We start from the raw sequence: 21,050 nt of genomic DNA on the forward strand, positions 1-21,050 counted from the left end.
CCAGGTTGAGCAATTTATAATATGTTATAATATGTTTTAATGTCATTATAAATTACGATTACGAGACCAAAAGTGAGTATTTCTGCCGTTCAAATCCGGTGAGGAGTGATGCGCTGACTGAAACCAGCGCCGACTTGAACACACACGAGTATCAATACGCCAGCGAAGGACAAACAAACATGGCAGCTATGGTGTGCTAGCGGTCGGCTGTCCCTATTCGCACTCCGAGTGCGGATAGTGGTAGATTCTTATCCGCACTCCGAGTGCGGATAATTTTGGATTCTTATCCGCACTCCGAGTGCGGATTGCGTTGGATTCTTATCCGCACTCCGAGTGCGTGGGGCTAAAGTGGGGCGAAGAACTTGGCGTGTGGCGTGGCGCGACTTGGACGCGGGAAACTTTGAACATAGTGACTTACGATGTTCGTGGTGTGACATTGGCATGTTGGCAGCACCGATTTCATAGAAATATTAGTGGTTGTGCGGTGTTTGATTGGGAGGAGAACTGTGTTTCAGAACGAATTCAATTTCAAACAAATGCATAATCGTAAACATAAAATTAAAACAGCGCGAACGAACACAAGGACAAGAATAATAATAATAATAATAATAATAATCTTTATTTGCACAGACAGGTGTTTTCCTGGGGGCGTGCGAGGCGAAACAGAAAGGCGGAAGCCCGTACGCTGGTGCGTCTGTTGGCCCAACCCCCAGGAAACGAAAACAAAGTTCAACATAACAAACAAAAAAAACACACAATACTAAAAAAAAAAATAATAATAACAATAATAAAAGGGGGGGGGGGGGGAGTTACGCAATCGGTCGCATTTACGAGGCCCTAGCACGGCCCGAGTGTCCTCAGAGGGCGTCCAAACCGAAATCGCGAAGCGCGCGCGACTCCCATCGCCGCGACGGGGGGCCCTGCCAGGAGGGAGAGACCGAGAAAGGCCCAACACCTTGGGAGGGCGAGCCAGGTCCCGATCCCAATCACCTCCCCCCCGCGACAGGACCCCCCATCACGGCAACAGTCGAGGGCAACGCGCGTCCCGCAATCCCGGCCCGAACGCAACTTCCCCACACAATCAATTCCGCGCCCGCGAAAAGGCTCGGCACAGAAGCGCGGATCCCGCCCGGTCTTCTGGGATGGGGAAGCGCACATCCCGGGGCGCCGAGAGGAAGGCCTCGATCGCAGCTGGAAGAAACGTGCGGCTATGGCGAACTGTGCGAGCCCGTAGCTGCTCGGGTTGTCCGGACCGCTTACTAATGCGGAGGACAGAGTTGAGATAAGTGTTCTCTAGTGAATCGTCCAGGAGGCGGCACAACAGTCTCACACGCGCAACGACCCGTCGATGGTCTAATGTCTGCCAGCTGAGGCGCCTCAGTCGATCCTCATAGGTCTGGGGGGTGACCAGCGTCCGGTCCGTCCGCGACAGGAGAGTTCGTGTTGCGCGACGCTGGACCCCCTCCAGACGCTGAGAGAGGTGGGCTTGGTAGGGGCTCCAGGTGGAAGCGCAGTATTCTAAACGCGGGAGCACCAGATCCGAAAGGCCTCCGGACCGCAGGAGCGCGACACCCTTGTGACGAACCCGAGGGTTCGACGTGCCTTTGCCACGATGTTGGAAATATGTAAGGTAAAATCCAAAGTAGGTGCGAGGGTCACCCCCAGAATTTGAAGGTGTGTGGCGACGGACACAGGAGTGCCACAGAAAGAATAGCAAGGGGGGTAAAGAAAAAGAGACACAGCCACAGCGCTGACTCGCGATTTACTCTCTTTTTTGTCTTCTTAAAACACATCAACATAAGAAGACGCGAGTCAGCGCTGTGTTCGTGTCCCTTCTTCTGTTTGTCCTTGTGTTTGTTTTCGCTGTTTTGATTATATGTTCACTATGCACCACCGACTAGCTCACCTCCAAACATCACTGCAAATGCATAATCGCTTTTTTTTTTTTTTTTTTTTTCGAAATTGATTAGCGCTAGATGGTGTATTTGGGTAGAGACTGAACTGTACTCGCGCCTCGGGGGCTTGAAAAAAAGCATGAACACAGGACGTAAGCAATCCTATTGTTCCTTCAGTATCCTTTTTTCTTTTTTTTTTTGTTAAACAAGATATTATTATTTGCAAAAAAAAAAAAACAAAAAAAAAAAACGGAAGCGCGCCTTCGCCACAGTCAGCACATTAACATTGTGTGGTGGATAGGGGCAGTAATGTGGGAACGGTGGGCGACTAGCAAACAATTTTCAATACACAATTACCCCCCCCCCCCCCCCCCCCGCCCCAGACCACACACACACACACACACGCAGAGATGTTCCAAACTTCCGCTGCCGCCACGCCCAAAATTCGCAAGCTCAGTGTTCGGCACCCTCGGCATATATGTTTAACATCTCCGATCACACAACCACACAAAAACATCTTTTAACAGCCATCACATCTATCGTCGTCTACTTGCAAAAGTGCAAATCATTCTATTAAAAAAATTTACAGTAACAAAAGGCCGGGGACTTATCAGGCATTCCCTCACCTAGTAGTGTTGAAAGTGTTCAGGAGATTGAGCCGGGGGGGGGACTTCATTTTTTAATAATATTGTTTACTGGAAATGACTGATTTTCCTTCCCCCCCCCCCCTTTTTCTTAAGCCACTGCCCCCATCATCTAAGCACAAGACAATACACGTCACAAATTGCACACTGCTCTAGTTTCTTTCTTTTTTCTTTCGTCAATAAAAATATTTAACCGTCCAAAAAAAAAAAAAATATATCGCCAGAACTTTTTTTTTTTTTTTTTTTTTTTTGGGGGGGGGGGGGGGGGGACTGTAAAGCTGATGTGTTTGGGAACACAAACACGCACACACACACACACACACACGCACACGCACTTGATCGCCTCTATCCGATCTTCGAGGCGTGAGTACCGTTTAATCTGAAGCGCACCACCCAATGTTAATTTTTTTTTTTTTTTTTATAAAACAAAAAACATTTCCTTGAAATTATTTCAATTCTGAAACCGGAACCGCCAATATTTCCATACGCTCGTCGAGGCTGCCAACACGCCAGTGAATCAACACAAAGTTGAGAACTTCTAAACCACTGTGTTCATAGTTTCCCGCGACATAATCGCGCCGCACGCGGAGTGCAGGTAAAGAAAATCCAACGGCTTCGTGCCAACGTCTTCGTACCCCCGCCACCCCCGCCCCGGTGCTGCGGCTGCCCGGTGCCCCCGGTACAGCGTCCGCGCCAGTCCGCGCCTCCGCACGCAATCCGCACTCACGCACTCGGAGGCTCGGAGTGCGGATAAGAAGCCAACATAATCCGCACTCGGAGTGCGGATAAGAATCCAAAATTATTCGCACTCGGAGTGCGGATAAGAATCCACCACTATCCGCACTCGGGGTGCGAATAGGGACAGCCCTAGCGGTCGACGATGGTCAGAATAGCCTACGTACATCGGTGCTTATTACTAATTTTCTTCGTCCATGTCTTCGCGAGAGGTGAGTAACCACAAGTTAATCTTCTCTGGTGGTCATACGGCTCGGCTACCTTGAAAAGAAACTGTCTGTGCGCGCTTTGGGTGCCTGTCTGTGGTTGTCAAAGTCGCCAGTGGGTGTTTACATTTGGCAGACAGAGAGCGAGCTGGGCCAGTTAACCAGATCATCCAAGCTGATCTGACCAAGGTGCAACGCTTTCGTTGTGTGAGTTAATTGGTTCGACCGGGCTAACCGGGCTCCAGAAGCACGTAAGACGCAGTCACCAACAGCTCCCACAGACCCCGCAGCCACTTGCTGTGGACGAGCTCAGTGGCTTTCTGCGGCGCCTGCGTTCACCATCGTGAACATCAGAGAGTGCCGACGACAAACCTAGACACCCACTGGTATCATATACCTACTAGAACCTGCCAAATCCGTGGGCGCGCGTTTCAGCCAGTCCCTCGCTCTCGCAGGCTCTCGGCAGCGGCAGGCTGCACCGGGCGTGGTGCAGGGCGACCTGGGCTCCGGGCTGACGCTGCAGTGCAACGTGGCCTCGGGTCGCCGGTGGCCACGGCGCGTGCTCTGGCAGAAGGACGGGCGCGGCCTGGGCTCGGGGCTGAGCTGGACCCTGCACGAGCCCCGGGGGGCCCTGGTGTCGACCGCGCTGCTCGAATCGGACGCCGGGGACTACTCGTGCGGTCTGGACGACGGACGGGCCTGGCCCAGCACGCGGCTCGTCATACGCAGTCAGGGCCCTCCCTTGATTCCCCACCGCGCGCTCGCCGAGGCCAGGGCCATTGCTCCTTTGAGCCTGCTTTCCTTGGTCTCCTCTTGTTAACGAGCGCAGGCGAGGTAGTCGGATGGTGACGGTTGCTGGGCACTGTGTGCAGTCAGCATAGACACCGACGGGATAAGAAGGGCAAGGTGGTCTTTCAGTTTTCCCGCCTCCAGTGTGAGCTTCCTACATTCAATAGCATTTCAATGTCTAGTGAGCTTCGACTGCGAGCATACACACATAGCCAGGACACAATGGAAAAAAACGAGCGCGTGCTGGGAGCTGGACATCCGAAAGAAATGCCAAACGCTTCTTGTCCTGTTAGTCACTGCAACTCTGCCAATGATTATGGTTTTTCAAAAAGCATAGAAAAAGGTGCCTGCCTGTAGAAACGTGCGAAAAAATTCACCCGGATCATACTGAAGGCAGTCCTCCGATTATAGGGAGGGCACCCTCGTGGGCGTCTATTTACGGCCGTAAATTGTGCGGAAGGCCCTTTTTACTGGGCTTAGAGCCTGCTTATTGCAGATTGATGGCAAACTTGGTAGATCACCGCCTCGCCCTTTCTTGGCCCCAATCCACTAAGCGCGGAAATCCAGCAAGGCACCCCTCTTCAATGACCGGTTACGAAGCCACTCAACGAGTGTCCTCGTAACCTCATAACCAGGCCTCGTAGTTTGAGTTCTGCTTTGTAGAACAATTTGGAATACATGTTTTTATTGAAAGCAACGCGACGGTATGGATGCATTTCTCTTTAAGCAGTCGTCTGGTAAAACCTAGTTTCTTGCTTACTGATTCACCGAAGGATGGTTCTTCTGAATTATGGGTTCAAAGAAACTGAAAAAATACTTCTATCAAAATGGGACTAGAAGTACAGGGTATTGGCAGAAAAAAAGGAAACTGCAATTTTTTGTGCCGGAAATACATACTGTGGTATTCCTGAAAGTTCACACTCATCCCGAATACAGCACCAGCAGTTAGGATAATATGTCAAAATGTTCAGAACCGTATGTTATCTGATAAGAAAATTTAATAAATGTTAGACAAGTGGCATCTTCTGAAACCTGCAAATACGGGAAGATGAATAGCGTCTGTTGCCAAAAATGAATGCAGTATTTTCAATCGAAATCATCTTCAAAATAGTTTCTACCTTTTGCATCTGGCACTGTTTGGTTCGGAAACTTTCGCACCGTATCTCTTCCACTATTTTCCGTTCGCCCTTAAGCTGAGACTAGAAGCTCTGCCTTCAGCGCGAGCTTTGTGCCCTTGTTAAGACAAGTGCGAATGCGCAGGCACACACAACCAAAGCACTCTGGAAGCCAGCGAGCTCGCGCTAAAGGCAGAGCTTTTAGTCTCAACTTAAGGGGTCAAGGGAGTATAGAGCCACACTTTGGTGGAGTCTTAAACTGCGGGCGTTGCATAGTCTAGTTCTTCGTTGCGAAAAATTAACCTTTTTTCTCAGCCGGCACTTGGTACTTTGAAGATAATACGTCTCGATTTAGTCGGTACCCAGTCAATACAACGTGACGATTTTTCTTCCTTGAGATCCGAGGACATCGAGCTACTCCGTCAGGTGGTTTTCCGCAAAACCCGACCATTTTCACCATCCCGCGAATTTCAGTTCCGTATTTTAAACGGAGCTCCCAAAAAATGGCCTTCGCAAACTTGAGACTGTCGCCATGGTACCTGCAGCGAGTCACCGACTAGTGTGTTTACTGCTTCCTCATTTGTGGCCTCTCGATTTCCACCCGTGACAGGACTGCAGCAGGACTGCATTGCCTGCTGCAGTCCTGGCGAAGGCACAACTGCGAAGGTGAATGCGGCAGGCGGCACCTTGTCCCGCCGTAGATCTCTCTCCAGATGGAAAGTCCACAGAAGCTTCAGCACCAGGAGTCGGGAAGCTGATGCTCGTGTTCGCTCGTCCTTCTTTTGCCGGAACTCCTACGACCGACCGCCGCAATCACGACATCCTGCGGCTTGGCGCTTCGGCTCCTGCTGCGTCATTTGTGGTTACTTCTAGACCGCTTCCGACGCATGGGCGGTAAAGGACGCTAAACATACTATGTACGCTTCTACTGTTTACAAACACGAGCCATCTTTCAGCTTCCGAGAGACTTCCGCTCTTTCCTTTTTTTTTTTTTTTAACTTTTTGAGCTTGTTGTCATTTAAATTCTCGGGAGGACAAGGTTCTACGGAAATTGCGAAGTTGGCAATTCAGCGGGGTCGTTACGTTGCGCCATTCAACGTGTAAGAAGGAACCGGTCGTCTTACGCGAGTAACGAAAAACCTCCAAATCCCTCGCTAACCGGTCGCTAACCACCCCGAGAGCTGGTCAAAAAAATATTTCAAAAACATTTAAGTGGTGCTGTAGTGGGGATTGTCTGTCCTCTCATTTGACCGGAAGTTTGCAGGGACATAAACCGCCAACAGCGCCTCCTTTTGGCGCTTCTAAAGAAATGGTCTCTAGTTACGGACAGAATAAGAACGGCAGGATGCATCTTTGGAACCCTTCTGCCGTGCTTTGACTGCATGCGCAATAAGTGTTCCCTGCAAGCGAATGGCGGCGGAGCACTCGCTCCTGGCACGTGTCTTGCGGATTCGCGCAGCAATGGTCGTTGGTACTTGTAAAAATCATGCAAAATCTTATCGAGGGGTTTTAGGTTAAAGTGGGGGGGTTCCTTGGCCGAAATCTCGACGTCGCCCGCAGCGCCCCCCGCCCGCCTGAGCAACCTGACCGTGCACCCCTCCACGGTGGTAGCCACGGTGCGCTGGCACGTGTCCCAGGACGGGGGCTACCCCATCTCCCACTTCAGCCTGGCCTACCAGCCGGCACACCAGTCCCCCGCTGCCAACGGCTCCCTCAGGGGGCCACCCCTGCCCGTGCACATCAGCCCTGCCGCGGTGAGAGCACCCCTTCGGGTGACCCTCCCCCTATCACCCCGGGCGGAGAGGGGGCTTCTTTTTGATGCTGTCATGCTCTCGTCGGTTCGGGAAGCTGGTTCGGGACCTGGCCTGCTAAACTGAATAGTTTTAGGTCTAGGTCTGATTCTTTATTTTTTTATATAAGAAACATTTGCCTTTTGGGAATTATTGCGGGGGGCACGACACTGCATTATAAAATAAATCGGCATTCTCGTAGCACACCACTTCCGCCGCTGATTAATTCTATTCTGATATAGTGCGCGCAAGAAATGAGTGTTCAAAAAGATTGGTCCTTGTGGCGTTCTGTCAAAACTTTGCAAGAGTGATCTGTTTGTGGTTATATATAATTTGGTGATTGGAAGTATGAATGAGCAGAAATCGCCGTCTGTTTATAATAAATAGCATAGGAAAGCTCAAGTCGGAGATGTTTATGGCACTCCTCTAAAGGAACTCGGCCCAACTCTTGCTTCTTGAAACTCGCTCACCTTGCTCATGGACAACAGAAAACGGCAAGAATGAAAAAGCTGAAAGGACTGCAGATATATATATTTTTTTGTTGATTTTTTTTAGTTCTTTCGGGAATATTTTAGCACTCATTAACCCTTTAACCACCCGGCCCGAGCTGCACTCGTCATGGAAGGTTGTACTATTATCGCCGATGACGAGTCACACTTGTCCAGCCAAAAGGATGGTTTGCTTTCACTGCCAAACACGAGACAGGTTCGTCCATCGACTTTAGTTTCAATTTTCAATACTGGTGGGCTGTAGAGTCCCGTAAATATAGCGTGTTTTGGCCTTTGGCACGTATCTAGCCTTGCAACAGTGATCGTAAATGGCAGCTGTGTGATGCCTGTGACGGCCCTCGGAAATGGGCTCTCTCTTGCGGCACTTCGAACAGTAGCAATGATGAAGACATCGAATTTGTCTCTGAAAGTGAGTCTGACATGGATTTTGAAGATAAAACGGACTTAGACGACGACCACAGTGACGAAGAAGTTGACGCGCTGGGTAATGTTCAAGTGTGGCAACACGTAAACACTGAAAACTCGCCACCCGTGCCTCCGAGGTTTCCGTTTTGTGCAGTGCCTGGGATTCTGCGGCAACCCTCTGACGAAAAAGACATACTCGGCTAATTCTAGGTCTTTTTTTTTTTGATTGGGATTTTGTTGCCCTCATTGTGAGAGAGACAAACTGCTACGCAGTCCCGCATTTCACAGCGCGGGGTTCTTCATGGAAACCGGTGGACCGCGAAGAGATGATGGTGTTCCTTGCGCTAATAATTTTGCAAGGAATCGTTACTTACGGAACTTTGTAAGCGCTAGTGCGGAGAAACGTCTGGGCACTCAATCTTTTGTTATGGTGCGTATGTTCAAATAAATACTGCACATTTCAGCACGTGTTATTCTATTACTCGTACATGCACTGAGGGAAAGCTTCCATAAAAATCAACTTTTTCTTTTAAAAGTTTTGTGTTAATACCAATCAGAAACCAATCAAGTAATGTATTTGCAAAATCAAAACGACATAAGAAATATATGTGGAGATAAAAAAGTTTGGAAAAGTTTGTACATTTTTTTCGAAAATAACTTGGTGGTTAGAGGGTTAACAGATGCCGAAAGGCGCTTGTACTAAACCGTGGCTTGTGCATGATGGGATATTACAGTGCCTTTTCTGTGGTTGTGTCTGGCAGAAGCACCTTCTGCCAGACACAACCACAGAAAAGGCGCTGTAATATCCAGTATTTGAGGCAGTATTTGAGGGTGGCAGAGTAAATAGGCAGTATTTGAGGGAGGCAGAGTAGCAGACGGTGAAATGCGGTGCCGTACGCCGCAGTGCTGCTGCTTGGCACAGGTAGCAGACGATGCCAGACGCCGGACTAGACGAACCAGACGTCGTGACAAGGAGACATCAGGCTTGCGTGCGTCTTTGGTCAAGCAGCCAAGTCAATCTAGTAGTAACGGGCGGGGCGACCGATCTGTGGGCTACTTTCATGAGGCTGCACTGCACATGCGCATCTCTCCTTCAGCATGGGAAGCCATTCCAGTGTTCACTGTTTGGATGCTTCAGCCACTATGTGATCATACTGCCAGTGGAGCTTATCCTTGTTGAAAGCTGTGAGGTGATCATTGCAGCTTTTCTGTCCCACACATCTTAATGTTGCGGCTTAATGTTAGTACGCTGAACCCAACACACCCTAGCGAAAGCAAAGGCCACGCCAGGCTGCCAGATCAGCTCCGTGCAATGCAGTCTACCGAACGCCAAGACGCACACAAAACGCACACAAAAAAAACTGAGCCTCCGGGCAACTATGGGCTAGGGTGCCTTAATGTCCTTCCATTCAGATCAACGCCATTATTTGTAGTACTCGATGCCAACAGCACTCACTTGTACGAAAAATATAAAGAGATAACTAGAGACAAAATGCTGCCGTAGCACTGTCATTGCCGAGAGCTTGTGCCGGGCAACGCTCCCTCTCGCACTCCAGAGCAAAACGAAGAGTTATGAGCAAAGTGGTTAGAGGCACACAAAGCAAACGAGCACTCACTGTGCCCACATGGACGTTTTCAACCGCTTCTCAGGTACAGCACAGGAGGGCACCACACGCGGCGAAAAAGGCCGGCTGCGTCTCGCAGCATATATATTGCACTAAAATTTTGTTTTACTGGGAAAGTTTATTTTGTTTATTTTGTGTTGTAGATGACCTATGTAAACACTCCAAACATGTTTTGTTTTTTGAACAGTTGTTGTTGTGGCCCCCTTGTTGCAGAGGCAGTTCTTTGTGTACCACCTGCAGCCAGGCACGGCATACGTGTTCCGCATGTGGGCCTCCAACCGACTGGGACCGGGAGAGCCCAGCACAGTGTACGCTTCCACCGCCAGCCCCAGGGGTGCCTCCTCTGGTGAGTGCCCCTCCCCATTTTTTTAGTTTGACTGGGTTGTGATTGGTTTTGATGGGAGATGAGGCCACCGGTCAGGCATCACCATTGCGCAATGACACATGCATCAAACTTGGCTGTTTGCACTGGTTTGCAAACAGCCAAGTTTGCACTTTGCACTGTTTGCACTTTGCACTGGTGCGCACGTCGTGCTTCACCATTTTACGGTGGCACGCGTGCCGAGCTTTCCCGCTTTGCGCCGGCATTGTAGTCGAGCTTCAGTGCTTTGCACCGGGACGCAAGGAGCAGTTGCTGACGCATGGGAGCATCTGCATTACTTCGATGGGGTCTGAAATTTTACTCACTCATACAGGTCGAGAGTTTTTTTGGTTACAGTGATGGATCAACTATTAATTTAATAGATAAAAAAAACACACTAAACCTAGGAAAAAAAAATCTTTTTTTCCTACTTAGTTAAAAAAGACATGCCTCAAAATAAATGTTTGTTTGGAGGGAAAAAAAAAAATGTTTGGCCCAATATTTATGTTACAATATGAATTTTTCGATTTGCGGGCGAAACCGAAACTGTACCCCCATGGGATGATGATGATAGCACTTGTAGCCAACTTGTGTGCACTCTGGATTCGCTGTTCCTCAGAGCGTACACTATACTCCATCTCAGAAGTTCCATGCAGCGCAATGGAAGCTGTATGCTCTTCAGCCAGTTGGCAGAGCGAGCACATCACAAAATTTTATCGCTACACACTTTTACTTTCTCTTTGTTCTATCTGTTTCTTCTTGTTCTTTTCTACTTTAGCCGCGACTGTTAATTGACCTTTTTCAGAGATTGTTTGGCTCATGCGCCAATTCTGAGAGAGGGGAGGGAGGAAAGGGAAAGGCACCTTTTTTGGGGGCTCTCTCTCGTCCTCTCAGTCATTCAGACAGCGCTGGTTCGGCTTGACACCCTTCACTATTCTCGCAGCTTGGCTTCATAGTCATCATGCCTCACCACTGCACAGCTGTTTATTTGCACAAATAGCAGCAAAAATGGTTGAAATGCAAGAGTTTGTAGAGTTCCAGCAGCCTTTTGTGGATGGTGCTTGAAAACACCCCGCCCTTTTTGCCTCGCTTTCAAAAGCCCCTATTTCTGAAGCCTATGACGCAAATCCCCCGTGTCAGGTGGCCAGGTCTTAACAAGACAGCGGGACATTCTGCTTTTAACTAAAAGACAGTAAGTGTGCACGCGAGCTTGTGTATTGTAGTCATTCCATGTCCGGCACTCAAGTAGAGAATGACTGTTGATAAAGCTTTCTGTTCTTCAGGCGTGTGCTATACACATTCACGTCTTGTGACATTAAAAATGGAAAAAAAATTATTAGTCACTGGCAATACATTTAGTGAGTGCGAAATTTACTTAAGCCTTATGGCGACACATCCCTGACAGAATACCTTGGCAACCAACCGTGAACTCCCATTTGTAGGACCCACTTCGTCGGATGTTCGTAAACGTGCTGAATTCATAGAGAGATTCTGCCATATTTTTTACTTTTTGATGGTGCAGGCGAGCCTTCGTGACATGGAGACAGCCCAGATTTCATCCCGTTCAAGTTTGTTTACACTGCCCCGGGTACGGCGACACCCCGTGCGCTTGCGCAGTACACAGGACAGCGAAGTGACGGAATGCAATAAGCTCGAATAACTTGGGTACTCAATCGGAGCGAAATCGGCTGTTTGTAGTGGTGTGGCCTCATAAACAAAGTGCACACACAAGGTAGATGGTTGAATCATTATCGAGACTTGTCACGATTACTTTCCGTACATACCACTTTGCCCCGAAAGCCGTCCCCTTTTTTAGTTGCTTGCACGACGCGACACCGAAGTGACGATTGAGTGACTCCTAGTCGACGTTAGGAATCGATGCGGTGTCGGCGGTCCATCTATCTTTGAAGGTAAAAAGACGAATGAGGTCGTCCGTATCGTTGACGGTGGCCTTTGTTAATCCTCCAGGGTCGTCCGCAGCCATTTCGAAGAAAATAAGCACGTGGAGCAAGGACAGAAAGACGCGTTCAGAATGGCAAAAGACTGAACAAGAGAACACGTAAACACACGGATTGGGAGACACGCCAGACGCTGGCACGGACGACGGGCCCGTAGCCCCCAAAAGTGTTTCGAGCGATTCTTGCGAGGGCGCGCCATGATCGTGGCCAGACCCTGAAAAAGGCCATTAGAATCGCCGCTTCATTGATTTTAACGGTTGACATTAATGCCAGCGAAAGGTGCTAGTTTGTTACGGCAAGTAGAGTGGCCCAATTTTTTAATAATATCAAGCGAGCATCGACCGCCAGGACGGCCAGCGCTGTGCCGCGGAGAAATGTGGCGTCACGGGAGAGATTAGGCGCGTGCGCACAAAGCTCTTTCCATTGCGAGTGTCGTCTGCTAAGCTATTCCATTGACCGCACACAACCCCTGTTCATTTTCTGCTGGCATAGCTAACCGCCTTTAAGCAAATATCTGAGCAGCGCTTGCTTTTATTTTCTCTTTTTTTCGATACTGCTCAGGCGTGGCATAAACCGCGCCTCATCTCGAGTTTAATTTAATTTTTTTTTATTTCGTGTTTGCGTTTACTTTTGTGAACACCAACAAAAATGAAAAATACGGTGACACAACAAACTGAATGCAACAATGCATTAAACCATATAGTGCTAACAATGCCACGAGCCATCAAACCAGTCCAGTGCTTTCACCATGCCACGTGACATCGTGCTTTCACGTGCAGTTGTGCCAACGGGAAGGCCATGTGACAAACTTTTAGCGACGGACTGGCCAAGATGGCTCGTAGCGTCGGCTGCGGTACAAAGCAAAGAAAAACGGAGTATAAACAGAGTTTCCGCTTGGTGTTTTGTATTATCAACTGCGTTGTTGCTCTTGTCATCTAGTCTATGTAGCCGGGTAGTCACACTTTTCTTTGACCAGCGGGCACGCGCACGTTTTTATGCCTCCTCGAGTGCCTATAGAAACACGGGAACGTGTTGTGAGAATGTCGATGGGCGGCATGACGCAAAGGGATACAGCAACAACAGTCAGGGTTACAGTCAATAAAGGGTATTCACCGGACGCCATGATTGAGGGCGATGTTCAGAGCACATGCTCAGAATGAGCCCACATTAATGAACTGCTAAGACCGGCAATCGTGATGGTGCGGAATGCACGTCGCCAAAGAACTGTGGAAGCTCGCCGTCAGCACGCTCTCAGCAGCCGCGCGCACAGCTATGGCCGCCAGTGAATACTCCCTATAGGATTGTGAACGCATTCCAAGAGGACGGGCGTATCGGCGATGCGCTTTGACATTGCAAGCGCCCTGCCCTCCTTTGGTACGGAGCAGGGGCCATGTGCGATCAACGAAATAGCCTAGCAGACGACGCTCCCCCCAGAAAGGGCTTTGTGCGCACGCACTTAATCTTTCCCGTTTCGCCGCACGCCTGTGCGGCACGGCGCTGGCCGTCCCGGTGGTCGACACTTGCTTGATGTTATTTAAAAATTGAGCCACTGTACATCTTTGGGATACGGTGTGCTTTATTTTTGGGGAACCGATGAAATGCTGGGTGATCCATCATCTGCTCGTTGTCGACACTGTAATTTTGAACGTGCCAGGTGTGCGACCAGAAAGCCCGGGTCCCATTAATTACACATCATACAAACGATACTGTGCAGACCCCGTTCAAACGTTGGTCACCACGGTACACGCCCATGGTGTGCGGCATGCCAGGCTACTCTTAGATTTTCGTGCGGCACGAAATTGGCAGCTCGGCAGCTGCCATTTTGTGGGAACCAAAGCACCTCCTGGCAACTTACCTCCGCTTCGTCTGAATTCAAACCTAAAGCAAATTTTGATTTTCGTTATAAAATATATTCAGACATCTTCCGTGACAAAACAAACTACTCTTTTAAGGATGACATATTTTCGCTTAACCTTTCCTAATAATCTGCGTGCGATTGTTTGTAGGATCTCTTGCTTGCGTGTTAGAGCAAAACCGAAATTCCTCGCCGAAGGATTCGGACAAACAAAGGAAGGCGGTTTGGATTTAGGCATGGTCAAAGCAATTTAGAAGCATGCACCTTTCTGTTCTCTTGAGCGGTACAGGAGGAAAACACATCGCGCACCACATAACTTTATTGTGGTCTGCTCCACTTAGCCTGCATGCACCTGGCAGCTTACACAATGCTTCTTGGAGCTTCTGAGATGAAGTATAGTTGGGTACAAATGCTAGCATCATCATCGCACATGGGCACAGTTTAAATTTCACCCGCAAATCGAATAATTCATTATGTAGCATAAATATTGGTCAAAAAAGGTGTTTTTTTTTCAACAAATATTTATTTTGAAATTTGCCAACTCTAACCAGGTAGAAAAAAAAAGTTTTTTCTCTCAAGGTTTAGTGTATATTTTTTTTTAATTACCCTTTTCTGATATGCTATTTAGTATCGCGAAATCCGTAATGGATACGCCTATTGTGAAATAGGCAAATAAAAATGTTGCAAAAACCAACATTCAAATATACCCACATTTTTCAGTACTGTGACGTCTGTTGAAGGCAGTCTTGTTAGTCGAACATGCAGTTTACAAAATTAACTATGCCTAGCACTTGTTTTGTGCTGGAGCGTGGGTACTGGATCGAGCGTCCAATGCATTGATTTGACATCATGAAACTGCTTGGAATCAGTTGGGAACAAAGTCTACAGTCCAAAGAGTGAACCGATGCCTTCCACTGGTGTCACTCTTTTGTGGTTGTCAGTAGAGACTTTCAGTTTGAAAAACACGGTGAGGACCAAAATTGTAAATTCAATAACTTCATAGAAAACAAATATTTTGACATAATATTCTGCACACAATTTCAGTGGTTCGTGTGTGTGTTTAGCAAATTTTCAGGCAAATCAGGGGCCATGAATAAATCGCCAGAGTACCCCTTTAAAGGACAGTTCCAACAGAAAGTCAACCTATTATTTAAGTAAATATGGTAATTCTTCACAGCTGCAAAAGTTCATAAACTGCTGCCTAATCTTTGTCCCCCAAAAGCGTTAGTTTGTTACATTGTTTTGGATCATATTTTTTCTATATGGTCCCCCGAAAAATATATCAACAGGGTTTTACTGTATGTCGTGCAGATGCTTCACCACTTGGTAGGCATGTTTCTTTTTGCTCGTTTGATGCTTTGCACTCCAATTGCATGCCTAAATGACACAAACAACTAATGCTGCTGTTGGTCTTGCGGTGTTTGTTATAAACGTGTTCGAACACAGAATGCTGGTGTTCACGTTCGTCTGCCTCGCCTTTGGTGGTGTGACATGCGATGTTCCAGGTAAAGACGCCCGGCAGCCGCGTCCCTTGTTTTAACAGGCGAACCCCAGGTCCAGCACCTTACGACTGGGGTACTGCACCTGGAGTTCGATTTTGGTCAAGGTGAGAGCAAGAGTGTTCTCCACCTCCGATTGGACGTGGCCCCACAGCTTGCCCATAATCAACCTAGGAGACATTTTTTGCACGTGTTCGAAATCAGGCAAAAGTTTGGAGAGACCTTCTCACCAACTCCCAAATAGCGAGAAAGGTCTCGCAGCCTCCGACGTGCTTGTCCTAGTACTCCTTCATCTACCAATCAATGTCGGCTTGTATACGACAGCAGAACGACTTGAGGTTTGCAAAAGAAGCGCGAGTTGTCAATGACTTCCAGCGCAAAATTGCGGCAATCACAATTTCCGCCCCCGTCCGACCTCACTCCACTTAGCCTGCGTGCACCTGGCAGCGGACGTCGTGATCTCTGCGCTTAGTTTGTAGCAGTCTATCAATTTTTTTCTAATCTGTTAGCCGATGACATACGGCGTTTGCTCATCTTATTTCCATCCGCAAACGGCGCTTCGTAGCAGACGAACTGAATATTTTGCTCGTGTTAGCAGACGAACTGTCTACAAACGCCATATTCGCTCGCTCTGCGAGAGGAAAATTGGATCTTGCTCTCGTGGTGTCTGAACTCGGACCCCCGAACGCCCGGAGGTCTCGTCATAGGGCCCCTGTCCAACACCTCATTGCAGAGCGGAGGCTGCTTACGGGCGAGGGCGGGGAGGACCTGAGCACGGCCGCCTGGGTGCTGTGCCTGGTCACGGGGACCCTGCTGGTGCTGTCCTGCGTCAGCTGCCTCCTCACAAGTCGGCGGCAGGACGCCCCAGGTCGGTGTTCGCTCCTTCCTCAATGCATCGGTGCATGGAACGCGTCTTTAAGTAGCGTGTCTGGTGACCCCACACCGCCGGTGCATCCAGGGTGGTGTTGAAGCGGGGATCGATTGTGTCATGGCTGTCGGACGTCGTGATCTTGGCAGTTGGCGCCGGGATTGCATCGTGTTTACACGATTGAAATTCAACCCCCACACATTGCACATCAGCAAAAAAAAAACGTACATGTGCATTTTATTGCGAACGCGTGAGAACAGCAAAGTATCTGTTTTGAAAGCCCAGCCTCCAACACGCAGTCTATGCCTTCTGGCGTGCTTTGGCTGCGCATTCATGCGTGAGGTGCATGAGATGCCCAGGCGTTATCGAAACTGGGAATCACGCTGGAGGCGGGACAGCTGAAACTGCTCCCTGTTGTTCTCACTCCATCCGCGACTAGACTACGACCCTTCCGCACTGGTGATGTCAGTCCCGTCGTCATCACTGCTACGTTCTCGAAGCACGTCGGCGGCATCATCCAACGAAATCTCGCACTTCGCAAATGACAGCATCAGCCACATTTTCTGCGCTTGCTCGGCGATCGTGTTGCACGTCACGGGTAGGCACCGATTGCGCACTTTTGCGGCGTACGTTGCAAGCCTGACCTCCATCTCCGGAAGGCATCTCCACCTTACCAGACGTTCGCCTGCGGAGGCCTCTTCGTTTGCCATTACAGTTTAAGATCCCGTGCCATTGCAGACTCCACCGGAGCATCACGTGTCCAGCAGCGCAGTTGTTGGTTGCTTCTGAGTGAAGAATGACTATAAACAAGCACCGAAAATCTAAACTGGCCGGATCACGTGTGTCAATACAAAAAAATCGTAGTTAGCGCTCCAGCAGGATCTCGACACTGGATCAAACGAGTGCGACCGTGAATCGTGCGAAAAACTGTGAAAAGAAGCCGCAGGGAGTGAGCCATGAGGCCAGGTGAGGCTGTTCCAGCAGCCTCTGGAGTGTTTATTACATGAAGTGCTGCCACCCCCGGGAGTCGGGCGTGCGTGTGCTATTCACCACCGTACATTCGTGTTAATTTGCGAATTGCTGTCAATAATACTTGTTGGAGCAAAAAAAAAAAAAAAGTAAAATCAGCACACAGAATAGCGCAATGCTACAGGTACAGCCGGCTGAACTTGTAGCAAGCCGAGGTGTTCTTGATGTCGCGATTGTTTTGTTTTTGTCGGCGGTGGAATGCTTTGGTTCAGTTATAAATCGACCCCCACTTCAGATTTTAAACAATTTTAAAATGGGTCAACCTACATTCGTGTAAATACGCTGTCTGTTTTAGTTTCCGTCACCCGTCTGGCTGCAGTTTGACCCAGGGCAGAACGGGTGTTCGTCGTATCTGCCCCCACTGCCGCGCCACCGCCAGGAACGCTGCCGGTAACGGCGCAACACAAGTGCGACACCATCTGGTAGAAAAGCGAGGGACCACACACAAGGATGCCATAAGTGCACCAGTCGGAGACTTGTTCCAGGCACATACTGGCAGCTATTGGCGCAGCACGACCTGCAGTGCATTTGCGCCTCTAAGCACCCTCTCGTCGGCGGCATTCTTCGGTGGCAAGCCGAGTGGGCTCCTGGCCACGTCGGGCTGTCCCGCGTCAGGGGGGCACGACATGCCGCTCCTACGTGCGGAACGCACCCGTTTTGTGCTAGCCAAGCCGGACGTTCCGGCCATGCGCCCGCTTGCTCGGCGCCCGCTCCGAGGAGCAGCACCTTGAGAACCGAACAAGGATGGCAGAGGTCGGGACAGATTTTCTCCCTCTCTTCCCAGAGCCCCTGGTGGTGCCCCGGGAACAGGACGAGTCCCAGGCCCCGCACGTGGTGGCCAACCCCGGCTTCGAGGTGGACCTGGAAGAGAGCTACCTGCTCGACCACACGGATTGCAACGACAACAACCGGAGGGCCGTCCGGACCAACAACAACTCGGTGGTGCACCCCGCCCTCGTGTGACCCCCCGCAGACGCCCTCTGAGTGCCGCTGCGTCGTGCGCCTCCCCGGAGACTGCGGCGGAAGGCCGTGCCGAGGGACGGCTGCGCCACGTTTTCCGGCGTTAAGGGTTTCGTTGACGCAGGGGGGTTCTGCCGGCACCTGCGCTACAGTGCCTAGAACGCACCTTCCACCGGTGTTCGTGCTGCGCCCTGTTCTGCCGTAGGTGGCTACGACGAGACACCCGTTCTGCTATGGGTCACTCACCTGTTCACATAAGCGTCGGCAGCTAGGAGTTTGGACACCAGGAGAGCGGCGACGCGTGTATTCGCTCTAACTCGCGTGAAGTCCGACGGCATGGCGCGACGGCCCCCGTGGTTCCTGTTTTCTCTTGGGAACCACTTTCGACGCATGGGGGGTACGGTCGAAGATGCATTTCCAGGCACCATACCTGTGCGACGACCGGATCCTGCACTGGCGGGAGTCTTTTGCACAGACGGCGTGGAACGCCGAGTCTGCTTTTTTGTACCCGGGCTCGCGCGTAGTCCGGAGCGCATTTGGAGGTTTTTAGGTCGAACTTGCGTAGCCTTTCGGAATGCTGCGAGCTTGTCGTTGCTAAGACGGGGAGAGGTGGTGCCCCGGCCGGAGACTCGGTTAGATGCTGTTTGGTGCGCGACGGGGGTGCTTGCATCTAGAGAAGTGCAGAAGGTCTGTGGCCATCTTCGAAGTGTTCGGCGCATTGTGGCTTTCTAAACTCGTGCACATTCCATTCTCTGCCCAGCTTTTATTAGGTCGTCATGATTGGGCGTTTTTTTTTTGGAGCGCGAGCGGGAAACGAGGTCTTTGTCGGACTAGGCTCGCGGCTTGTCTGCAGTCTTTCTCAAGCCGGACGTCCTTGCCCGGCAGTGTCTGCTAAAGGCATTCCCCGAGGCCCGCTTCGGATGGGACAATCCACAATTTGCAAAAAAGCTGCTGCGCTTGCGCGAGCAGAGCGTGTTGCTAGCGCCCCCTGTTTGGTTGGAAAACAAATAAGCTTGCCGGCTATTCCGAGGCTGCAACAGAGGCACGGAAGCGAGGACACCGTGAGCAAGACGAAGAAAGCTCGCGAGTCGCTTCGTTTGTCACCATGCCGGTGCACTGTATTGCGTATGGTTGTGCGAATTACTTTTATGGCAAAGAAAACGCCAAGTTTTTTTAGATTTCCGTCTGCCAGGCTGTATTCTGCTAAGACAGGCTCGGATAGCTGCCGTGAGGAGAAGGAACATGGACGACTCACCATGGCAGCCGAACGAGCACTGATAGATCTGCAGTGCACCTTTTGTCACGGGTGCGTCGTTTTCGTACGCTCCTGGAGGGAATTTTACACACTATTCAATCTGGTTCTCGAGACAACGCTTGGAATAGACTGCGTGCACCAGCTTTATGCCCCACATGTATCAAGCTAAACCATGCATCGCGAAGCCTAGTTGTATTCCAACCACTTTCCAGCCTCGCACCCAAAATGTAGAAGTTTCCGGCGTTGCGCGATAGGCGGCGCGCACTATTTTGCAAATTGTGGATTGTCCCGGCGATTTCGGTGTTGCCGGTGGGTTGTTCCCTATATCCTCGCGCCGCAACACGCGTTGCTCGGATCGGTCCGACTTCAAACGGGTGAGCAGCTCCAAGAATTCTGGGACCCTTTCAAGAGGCAGCTGTTGATCAGGGTTAAGCTATTTTTCATCTGAAACACATTCACATTTTCCTGTGATGGTGATGATGACTGAGTGCAGGGTTTTAACATTGTTTTAATTTGCAGCTGATCATTTTCACATCTAAATGATATCGGGGAAATCACTTATTATTCTCGGTGCAGTTTTAAGTCTTAAAAGAATGTTGTTTATGCGTAGCTTCCTGTCTAAATGGTGAAAGAAAATCATAATTTTAACGACGACGTTGTCAAATCGTAGCATTTCAAGCTATAGCGGTTGCCGAGCGCAAATGCCGGAGGAGTTGAGACGTCAGTGCACTGGGTAAAACTGTGTCGTCTGAAGCAGGCCTATGTCTCAATTTTATGAAACTTTCCAACGAGAAATCTTGCAATACGAGTGCTCCGCGGTTTGCGAGCTGTGTTCTGGAATTGGATTTAGCCCCTTCCTGCCGGAAGTGTCGCAGTCGACCCACTTCCTTTGGGTGCAACCTGTGTCAAATCGTAACCTGGTCTCACTTCACTCGTGCCATATCTTTGTTCGCTAGGTTGGAAGAGAGCGACCACGTTTGCCAGTTGTCTATACTAATTAAGTTAACTGAAAATACTCATTTTGGGCCTCTGGGTACAAAAAGGTTGTATGTGTTGTGTCAGTGAGAGTGCGTGTCCAAATGTGTGCAAGCAGGCACTATGCCCATGTGTGCTCGCCCATTGCTTTCTGTGCATTGTTTCGTTTAGTGCAATAAGTGCAGGTAGGCTTTGTGTGATGGCATTCTGCACAAGGCTGTTTTGATGCAGTGACGGGGACATAGATTTCTCAGTGGTGTCTGTTCATGCACAGAATTGCGTGCCATTTTTATTTCCTCAGGGTTGGGGAACACTATTTTTTTATCTGGGTGGAATATTGTGCAGTGCTAGGTATGTGCAATATTTACATGATTGGTGGCACACTCCACCTGCATCAGTTTACCAGCAGGTAGTAGAGTGTAGTTTGAGGGCACTGTATGCATTTCAGTCCTTTTTGGTGATGTGTAAGTGACAAGCATTGAACAAGAACACTGTTTCATTGCAGTAAAAATACTTTGGCATTTGTTTCTCAAAGGTCCCATATTTCTTGGGTTTTATAACAATTGGTGTTGAAAAC

The 21,050-nt window shown here is 49.6% G+C and overlaps 1 protein-coding gene across 2 annotated transcripts; it reads left to right on the forward strand.

The window, feature by feature from the left end:
• The first annotated feature begins 158 nt into the window (after positions 1-158).
• Positions 159-21,007, forward strand: LOC8052662 (neural cell adhesion molecule L1). Of its 2 annotated transcripts, XM_040209265.1 has the most exons (7): positions 159-196; positions 3,407-3,486; positions 3,936-4,208; positions 6,945-7,138; positions 9,927-10,059; positions 16,120-16,254; positions 18,068-21,007. In XM_040209265.1, the coding sequence occupies exons 2-7, from the start codon at positions 3,420-3,422 to the stop codon at positions 18,244-18,246; spliced, it is 981 nt and encodes a 326-aa protein (XP_040065199.1). In that variant the 5' UTR covers positions 159-196; positions 3,407-3,419; the 3' UTR covers positions 18,247-21,007. The 2 variants fall into 2 exon arrangements, with proteins under 2 accessions (XP_040065199.1, XP_040065200.1); XM_040209266.1 differs by lacking the exon at positions 16,120-16,254.
• The last annotated feature ends 43 nt before the right edge of the window (positions 21,008-21,050 follow it).

This window comes from Ixodes scapularis, unplaced genomic scaffold, assembly GCF_016920785.2.
Source record: "Ixodes scapularis isolate PalLabHiFi unplaced genomic scaffold, ASM1692078v2 PGA_scaffold1__304_contigs__length_218370807, whole genome shotgun sequence".
Lineage (NCBI taxonomy): Eukaryota > Metazoa > Arthropoda > Arachnida > Ixodida > Ixodidae > Ixodes > Ixodes scapularis.